This window comes from Acipenser ruthenus, chromosome 38 (genome assembly GCF_902713425.1).
Source record: "Acipenser ruthenus chromosome 38, fAciRut3.2 maternal haplotype, whole genome shotgun sequence".
Lineage (NCBI taxonomy): Eukaryota > Metazoa > Chordata > Actinopteri > Acipenseriformes > Acipenseridae > Acipenser > Acipenser ruthenus.
The window spans coordinates 4,627,258-4,637,243 of NC_081226.1; the positions used below are offsets into that span (position 1 = coordinate 4,627,258).

Here is a 9,986-nt window from a genome sequence, read left to right on the forward strand (position 1 = left end):
TTTAGCCATTGATTCTCCGATGACTCCAGCACACTTTCCCATTGCTTTCTGCAGGCTTCAGGGACTTTCATCACAGCAGTTCAGCTTCCATTTGATTTCAGACCTCAGAACACTTCCAACTTTCTTTGCCTGTCCCAGTCTTTTTTAATTAAATGCCTACCCATCTTAATTGGAAGGTTGACTTCATGGGTGGTGTTTAACGTCACACAACATGCTTAAACGCTGGTTAGCTTGTCTCGGAGTCACTCCTTGGCCTTGCCCACAGCCCATGATTGACAGTTCAGCCAAATTTCCTTTGTCTTGTCAATGGTGATTGATGGCTCTCTCTCTCTACCCCCCCCCCCCCCCCCCCCCTTGTCTCTGTGTTTCATCAAAGTCTGCCAGAATGGCCTGTGCAGAGATTTCAGTTTGTGATAGCACAAAGGAAAATTTACAACTCGACTACACAGCTGCATCTAATCTCCCTGTGCCCAAGAGAAAGGGGGATGAGAAACAAAACTCACAGCTTTCAAAAACAACTTTAAACTGTGCATATCACTGTCCAGCAAATCACCTGACTTGACTGTCTTGTATGCTACAGGGTGAAACTGCTCTGCAATAAGAGTCTTATTTCCATCCTTGGTCTGTGTCTTTCACATGTGAGGGAGTCAAACATCAATATTCCAAATATTCTCATTGTTTTTCCCCACACATTTCTCTGTTGTCTATGTGGAGTTGTTGGCTGACCCCATGTCTTGTGTTGTCAGAGCTTCAATGCATCCTCGTCCCCCTGCGAGTCGGCGCGCTGCATGTTCTTGAAGTACAACGAGGAGGGCCTGTTCCAGCAGAACCTCTTCAACCTGCAGATCTACAACGTGCTGGGCTTCCTGTGGTGCATGAACTTCGTCCTCGCCCTGGGCCAGTGCACCATGGCCGGGGCGTTCGCCTCCTACTACTGGGCCTTCAGCAAGCCTGGGGACCTGCCCTACTTCCCCGTGGCCAGCAGCTTCCTCCGCACTTTGCGGTGAGCTAATCCACTGGGCAGCTAGTCGGCTAATCTGCTAGTCCATGTAGTCATCTAGTCAGCAAGTCCACTAGTCAGCTAGTCCACTACTCTGCTAATAGGCTAGTCCATATAGTCAGCTAGTCCACTACTCTGCTAATAGGCTATTCCATGTAGTCAGCTAGTCCGCTACTCTGCTAATAGGCTAGTCCATGTAGTCAGCTAGTCCACTACTCTGGTAATAGGCTCGTCCATGTAGTCAGCTAGTCCATTACTCTGCTAATAGGCTAGTCCATTACTCTGCTAATAGGCTAGTCCATTACTCTGCTAATAGGCTAGTCCATGTAGTCAGCTAGTCTGCTACTCTGGTAATAGGCTATTCCATGTAGTCAGCTAGTCTGCTACTCTGCTAATAGGCTATTCAGCTAGTCCATGTAGTCAGCTAGTCTGCTACTCTGCTAATAGGCTAGTCAGCTAGTCCATGTAGTCAGCTAGTCCACTACTCTGCTAATAGGCTAGTCAGCTAGTCCATGTAGTCAGCTAGTCCACTACTCTGCTAATAGGCTAGTCAGCTAGTCCATGTAGTCAGCTAGTCTGCTACTCTGCTAATAGGCTAGTCAGCTAGTCCATGTAGTCAGCTAGTCCACTACTCTGCTAATAGGCTAGTCAGCTAGTCCATGTAGTCAGCTTGTCCGTTAAGTCAGCTAGTCCGTTAGCCAGCTAGTCCAGGTAGTCATTTGTATGAATGCCCATACAAATTTCATCACAACTGATTGAGCGAAATGTTAGTGAAGCTAATGAGCTAGAAAAATGTCTTTTAAAACCACCCTTAATTTAAATGTATTAACAGCGTTCAACAGCAGATTTTTCATGGTTATCCTGATCATTGTTTGGTGGAACTGCTCCTTGTTAACAATGTTTTTGCTGTGTCACGTAGGTATCACGTTGGTTCTCTGGCGTTCGGCTCACTCATTTTGACCATCGTCCAGTTCATCCGCATCATTCTGGAGTATCTCGACCACAAGTTCAAAGGTGAGGCTTACAGCTACTCCTGTGTCTTCCAAGACTGATGCCACTGCATTGCAATCCATTACAAGAGGGAAAAGAATGGATTTTAAAGATGGTTAGCACTCCTTTTAGAGGGGCCAGTGACAATGTTAAGAAAGCTAATAAGAGGAAATTGAAGGGGTGTTAAAACTGTGGTTAGCACTTCTTTTAAAGAGAGACAGTGATAATGTTTCTAGTGCTCATACGAGGTAAGGAAATGGGTGTTCGCACGCCCTTGAATGGGAAGAAGTAATGATGGTATTAAAGCTATTAAGAGATAAGCACCACTATTAGCACTAACAATTATATCACGCTGAGTGTTTTATGGGTATTGACAGTGTATTAACAGAAGCCTGGTTAAGGACCCATTTAAGGAGCACTGATAATGATAATAAAGCTGATAAGAGATAACATGGTGGATTTTAAACCCATGGATAACATTTCTTTAATATGTCATTGCTCTTCTGGTTCTTTTTTTGATGCTTTCTCTCATTTTTTCTGATTCTTTTATTTTGTTCTGTATTTGTCATTCTTTTTTCTTCTCTCCTCTCCTCTCCTTGTCTCGTCTCTCAGCTGCTCAGAATCCCTGCACTCGCTTCATCATGTGCTGTCTGAAGTGCTGTTTCTGGTGTCTGGAGAAATTCATCAAGTTCCTCAACAGAAACGCCTACATCATGGTGAGAGAGTGTGCAACCATTGCAAACATCCTTCAAAAGACAAGGGAGGGGAGGGCAAAACTGTTTAAACTGTTTTCACATCAGGGCCATTTTAATCCATCAAACACACCGTCCCCTTACATTGCCAGCATTCCGAACGGTTCTCATTGACGTGACTCAAACGCGTTGCCAGCATTCCGAACGGTTCTCCTTGACGTGACTCAAACGCGTTGCCAGCATTCCGAACGGTTCTCCTTGATGTGACTCAAACGCGTTGCCAGTATTCCGAACGGTTCTCATTGACGTGACTCAAACGCGTTGCCAGCATTCCGAACGGTTCTCATTGACGTGACTCAAACGCGTTGCCAGCATTCCGAACGGTTCTCCTTGACGTGACTCAAACGCGTTGCCAGTATTCCGAACGGTTCTCCTTGACGTGACTCAAACGCGTTGCCAGCATTCCGAACGGTTCTCCTTGACGTGACTCAAACGCGTTGCCAGCATTCCGAACGGTTCTCCTTGACGTGACTCAAACGCGTTGCCAGCATTCCGAACGGTTCTCATTGACGTGACTCAAACGCGTTGCCAGCATTCCGAACGGTTCTCATTGACGTGACTCAAACGCGTTGCCAGCATTCCGAACGGTTCTCATTGACGTGACTCAAGCTCATTGTGTTATTTTTTGATAAGTCGGTGTTCAGGAGCTGCTCTTCAGCTCTAGTTGGCTGTCATAGACATCTGTAATGCAGACTAGATCAACCAAAGTGTCTTTACAGAAGTAAGAGTCAGCGCCATCTAGTGGTCTGCCACTTTGGGTCAAGTTTCCTTTCATTTTACTGGTAATGCACTTGACGGCTCTGGTGCTTACTAATATAAAGTCAGTGTGACTGATTTAGCCTATATTACATACATCTATGGCAGACAACTAGAACTGAACTCGGTCAAAACAACACAGACTTAAAAGAAACCCACAGTATTTGAATGATGCAATGAGAACCTCTCAGAGTGATTGTAAACAGGTAAGGGGCAGAAGTAATTTGATGCTAATTTATCTTTTAAATGTTATTTCAGATTTAATGCTTTTTTTCTCAAAGTTCTGAGCAGATTTTCAGATTTTCTCTCAATTTGTCTTTTCTTAGATCGCCGTTTACGGGAAGAATTTCTGCACCTCTGCTAAAAACGCTTTCTGCCTGTTAATGAGGAACATTGTCAGGTGAGCGAGGGGCCTCTTAAACACAGAGCACAAGCAATTCCACCCTCCCCTCATCCCCTCATCTCTCCCCCCTATCTCTATACCCCCTCAGAGCTTCCCTTCATTTCAACAGCTTTTCAGTCTTGAAAGGAACATCAGTTGAGTAGGAGTTGGGGAACTGTTTTCCTGATGCACTCTATTTGTCTTGCAGGGTGGTGGTGCTGGATAAAGTGACGGACCTGCTGCTGCTGTTTGGAAAATTAATGGTGGTCGGGGGAGTGGGTAAGAGAAAGGGGCAAGAGAAGAGGGGAGACATGAGAGGGGGATAAATCTAAACAGGCATAGCAATAGAAATGAAGGGAAGCTCTGAGGGGGTGTAGAGAGAAGAGGGGACAGATGAGAGGGGGGTAATCTAAACAGACATAGCAATAGAAACAGGGAAGCTGTGAGGGGGTGTAGAGAGAAGAGGGGAGAGATGAGAGGGGGGTAATCTAAACAGACATAGCAATAGAAACAGGGAAGCTGTGAGGGGGTGTAGAGAGAAGAGGGGAGAGATGAGAGGGGGGTAATCTAAACAGACATAGCAATAGAAACAGGGAAGCTGTGAGGGGGTGTAGAGAGAAGAGGGGAGAGATGAGAGGGGGGTAATCTAAACTGGCATAGCAATAGAAACAGAGGGAAGCTCTGAGGGGGTGTAGAGAGAAGAGGGAGGGGTAGAGGAGAGGGTAGGGTAACGGGAGTGGGGTTAGTGAGAGCTAGAGGGTAAGGAAAGGGGCAGGGGTAGAGAGCAGGAGTGGATGAAGAAAACGGGGAGATTGAGGGACTGGGGAAGGGAGAGAGGAGAATAAAGAGTTATAGAGGATACATGTTTAAGGGATAGGGATAGAAAAGAGGGGGAGAGGAGGAAGAGTACTGTAGAGAGAGCAGCGGGGACTCGCATGATATTGACTGACATGCCAGCTGAAAGTGACAGCTTGTGTGTTCATGAAACTCCATGAAATTGAGCACTTCAGCAATATCTGTCTATATTGTTTGTTTTATTTATTTATTTTCAGGAGTCCTGGCGTTCTTTTTCTTCTCTGGTAGAATTGAGATGCCGGGAGAAACATTCAGTGCCAGCTCACTGAACTACTATTGGGTGCCGATTATAGTGAGTACTGTCAATCAAACCCAGGCTCCTCCTACTGAGACCGCTGGACTGGAATTGCATTGGAACTGTAGTTCAAGATCGCTAGACTAAACTGGACTGGAATTGCATTGGAACTGTAGTTCAAGATCGCTAGACTAAACTGGACTGGAATTACATTGGAACTGTAGTTCAAGATCGCTAGACTAAACTGGACTGGAATTACATTAGAACTGTAGTTCAAGATCGCTAGACTAAACTGGACTGGAATTACATTGGAACTGTAGTTCAAGATCGCTAGACTAAACTGGACTGGAATTACATTGGAACTGTAGTTCAAGATCGCTAGACTAAACTGGACTGGAATTACATTGGAACTGTAGTTCAAGATCGCTAGACTGGACTAGAATTACATTGGAACTGTAGTTCAAGATCGCTAGGCTGGACTGGACTAGAATTACATTGGAACTGCAATTTAGATCACTAGACTGCAAACAGATGCATACGGCAATGTGTAGATTCAAGTACCTGTAGATAGTGTGTCTTTGGATGGTAATGCATTGAAGCTGTGTGTTTTGTTCCATTGCAGACAGTGGTTGTGGGGTCCTACATGATTGCTAAGGGTTTCTTCAGCGTGTACAGCATGTGTGTGGACACCCTGTTCCTGTGCTTCTGTGAGTATCACGCTGCAATACAACACAAGTTTAATAGAGTTACATAGTGTGGTCCTGCTAGCATTGCCCTGTGCACAGCACAGCACAGCAAGGATCTGCCCAGCACGTAGCAGGCAATGCCAGCACACTAGATTACAACTTTATAGAGACACCATGTTGGTGGCAACTATCCTGGTTGTACTACAACAGCTATTCAGAGTGTCTGTGTAAAGTTTTAATTTAACCCTTTGAGTAGTACGAACATACCAGTACGTTCACTGCTCTCTGGTCCCCAGGGAGTACAAACGTACTGGTACGTTCTGCAACTTTAAACTTGAATTACTGAGCCTACAAAACTCCTGATAACAAGATATTGTAACACTAGGTTTCTGTAACAACTTTTATTGGTCTCTTGCACCCTCTGCCACATATTGACTGAATTACATACAATAAGCCATCACAAAAATGTCAGCAATGTCTGTAAACTGGTGAAAATCTCTGTGAGAAAGAAGTATTAGAAACAATACTGAACTCAGATTCCAATTTACTTTCAAATAAATACAGTTCTTCCACTGAATCGGATGTCAGCGAGTGTGTCAGTGAAAACATAAGTGAAGAATATTTATCATCAACATCAAGTGACAGGCGTCCAGCGAAGAGGCGGCGCCCATCTCTGTGCATTGCTCCATGCTTCAAGGAGCATCATACACTGAAGCATTAGACACGCTCACTCCCTCCGCCACCACAACCTGTTTACCCCGACATGATTTATTCAGCCTCGCTCTCTTTCTAGTTCAGCCCCCTTTTTTTTTTTTTTTTTTTTTGTTAGGACGTGTTCTTATGGTTGTTCCACCCCGTTGTTTATTGTCTACCTGTTATTTTTTAGTCGAAACCTTTCCCTATGACAAAATAAAACATATTTATTTGTTTTATTGATTTACTGTAAAAATGATTTATCTGTATTTCGTCAGTATTCATTACATACATACAAACATATAGCTTTCAGCTTGTTTGTATGCTGTACTCGTAATAATCAACCGCATGCAGAAGACAGAAAAAAACCTCACTCCCATAGGACCGGCAGTGCATTTTAGAACTCACTACTCAAAGGGTTAAGGTCTTATGCTGGCATTGCTGCTTCATTGAGAACATCTCGGCAAGCTTCAGCATTAAGTTATTGCAGCAGAACAGCAACCGAACGATATTCTAATCCCCCTCTCCCCCTCTCCCTCCCTCTCTTCTCTCCTCTCTCTCTCCCCCTCTCCCTCCCTCTCTTCTCTCCTCTCTCTCCCCCCCTCTGTGCAGTGGAGGATTTGGAGCGTAACGATGGTTCTCAGGAGAAGCCGTACTACATGCCCAAATCTCTCATGAAGATCCTCAGCAAGAAGAACAAGCAGCCCAAACAAAACAAGAAGTGAGGACCCTCACTCTCACTCTCACTCTCACTCTCATTCTCACTCTCACTCTCACTCGCACTCGCCTCCTGAGTCCTTGCTTAGCCCTAAACACCAGCAAACGCACCACAAGCCTTTTAAACACACAGACCCATCTTCAGAGGGGAAATTACTTTCAAAAAAATTGGATACATTTTAAGAGAAAGGAATTGCTCATTTGGTACTGGGTAGTTATTGCTAAGTTTTGTAGTCGTCTAACTACAGGGATTTCTTTATCCTGATCAAAAGAGTATGTAGCGTCACATTTCATTTTCTTAGTTTTTATCATTCTGCGTGCTTCTTATAGTAATCAAATACTCTAAGTCTGTGTTGCTCTGACAGAGTTTAGGAGCTGCTGTTCAGTTCTGGTTATCTGCCATAGACATCTGTAATGTAGGCTAGATCAGCCAGAGTCTTTTATAGAAATAAGAGCCAGCGCCATCCAGTGATCTGCCCCTACAGTATTTGAGTGACTGCAATAAGAAGCACTTGGAATGATTGCAAACATCATGAAGAAGTAAGGGGGACAGTGAAAATAAAAATGAATAAATTAGAAGCTACATGGTCTTTAGATACAGTAGAAGAACACAGAGCTTGCATGCCAGTCCGCTGGCAGGGTAATACCTGTATGTACTTACACAGCACCTGATGTGTGAGAATGGAAAAGCTTGGTAGTTTTAGTTCATTTACAATGGTCTGATTTCTTTCTGAAAATTTCAATAAGACAAGCATTTCCTCAATCCAGCTTTTTATCAGATTTTTATTGCTAAAAAAATGTGACTGAAAAATATCCTGGATTTGTTTTTATTTTAACTTGTACAACACAGTCCTAATATACAGAAATGAAGCAATAGCAAACATGGAACGTCATTTTAAAACAGGCGGTGCTATGCCAAGTTCTCGGTTTGCTTGCCTTAGTTTCAGGTCGGCTGTTACTGTTTTATTTCCTGGGTCAACTTAAAAGTGTCTGGGGTTGCAAAGGCATTCAAAGGGGGTGGAGCCAATACACTCTGCCATGTGATCAAGGAAGTGCGAGACTCTGAAAGCAGCAGAGCTCGTGCAGACAGATTCCTCTAACTTCACTGTGCACCAGATGTTTTCAAATGAATTCCATGCTTGCTGTAGACCCTGACAGTAAGATGCAGGGAATTATAGTTTGCTATAAAAACACAGTTAATAGACAAAAAGGTTTGACCACATTTCTTCTTGGTGCTTAACTGCAATTTTCACAAATAACAAAAAGGAGCATGCAGGGAAGTAAGGATAGTGATGGGGGCTACATTTTAGAAATACATTTTAAGGAAAAAATTGTTTTTTAAATACAAAAGGGGATTAATGAAGAAGTAACGCACTTTATGGCTAGAGACAAACAAAGCTGGAAAGACTCTGCTGTCTGTGTCGATGGTGTAGGAATGGAGATCCATGCTGAACACACAAGCCGGTTTCTGTGCCTCATGAGATCCATGCTGAACACACAAGCCAGTTTCTGTGCCTCGTGAGATCCATGCTGAACACACAAGCCAGTTTCTGTGCCTCGTGAGATCCATGCTGAACACACAAGCCAGTTCCTGTGCCTCGTGAGATCCATGCTGAACACACAAGCCAGTTTCTGTGCCTCGTGAGATCCATGCTGAACACACAAGCCAGTTTCTGTGCCTCGTGAGATCCATGTTGAACACACAAGCCAGTTTCTGTGCCTCGTGAGATCCATGCTGAACACACAAGCCAGTTCCTGTGCCTAGTGAGATCCATGCTGAACACACAAGCCAGTTTCTGTGCCTCGTGAGATCCATGTTGAACACACGAGCCAGTTTCTGTGCTTCGTGAGATCCATGCGGAACACACGAGCCAGTTTCTGTGCCTCGTGAGATCCATGCTGAACACACGAGCCAGTTTCTGTGCCTCGTGAGATCCATGCTGAACACACAAGCCAGTTTCTGTGCCTCGTGAGATCCATGCTGAACACACAAGCCAGTTTCTGTGCCTCGTGAGATCCATGCTGAACACACAAGCCAGTTTCTGTGCCTCGTGAGATCCATGCTGAACACACAAGCCAGTTTCTGTGCCTCGTGAGATCCATGCGGAACACACAAGCCGGTTTCTGTGCCTCGTGAGATCACGAATGCACAAGGCCAATGCTTTTGTCATAATGTAGAAATGTTTATAAAAAAAAAAAAAAGTTTGAGAAATGAAATTTGTGTGTATTTTGTCTTTTTCTATTTAATAAGTAACGGCAAAGTGCCTGATTTGTAATACTTATTTTTTTCCAAGAAGTTTATATTATATCTGTTCCTTTTTTAATGTCAGAACACCTAAATATAACTATTATTTGCACCATTTTTTTAAATTAAAACAAAAATGTTACAAAACTAAATGCTTGATGATAGTAATAGCAACATTATCGCTGTCCCCCTTTTAAAGGAGTGCTAGCCCAGGCTTCTTCAAATCCATTCTCTCATCTCTGATTAGTAAGAGCAACATTATCACTGCCCCCTGAAACAGCAAACCCCGAGTTAGCAGTGATGTGAAGGGGAGTCGTGGTAATGGTGCCAATGCTAAGAGATTTATTTTCAACACTGTGGATCGTACTCTTTTAAAGAAGGGAAGGGATAATGTTAGTACCAGTGATTAAGAAAATTGATTTTAAAACCTTGGTCAGACCATGCAGCATTACCAGATTCAATGCAAATCCCAATGCTGGTGATGAAAATGAAGGTAGCATAATGTTGAATTGACAGCCCACTCTCAAAATGCTTTCAATTTTTTATACCAAAAGCACTTTTTTAGAATGTTTTTTTGTGACTAATACATCATAAAGGTGGAAGCTTGCTGTAAAAAATGTAAACATAGTTAATGTAAGAAAGTCTAAGAGATTAAAATATTTAATTTAAACCAAA

General features: G+C 43.5%; 1 protein-coding gene across 1 annotated transcript in view; it reads left to right on the forward strand.

Annotated features, from left to right (window-relative positions):
• LOC117972084 (choline transporter-like protein 4) overlaps positions 1–9,986 on the forward strand; it is a 30,244-nt gene extending 20,258 nt beyond the window's left edge. Inside the window, exons 15-22 of the mRNA XM_059009117.1 lie at positions 747–1,003; positions 1,920–2,014; positions 2,603–2,706; positions 3,825–3,898; positions 4,089–4,159; positions 4,933–5,027; positions 5,593–5,677; positions 6,962–9,986. Coding sequence (XP_058865100.1) covers positions 747–1,003; positions 1,920–2,014; positions 2,603–2,706; positions 3,825–3,898; positions 4,089–4,159; positions 4,933–5,027; positions 5,593–5,677; positions 6,962–7,074 — 894 coding nt within the window. The 3' untranslated portion in view covers positions 7,075–9,986. The remainder of the gene's footprint in view (positions 1–746; positions 1,004–1,919; positions 2,015–2,602; positions 2,707–3,824; positions 3,899–4,088; positions 4,160–4,932; positions 5,028–5,592; positions 5,678–6,961) is intronic.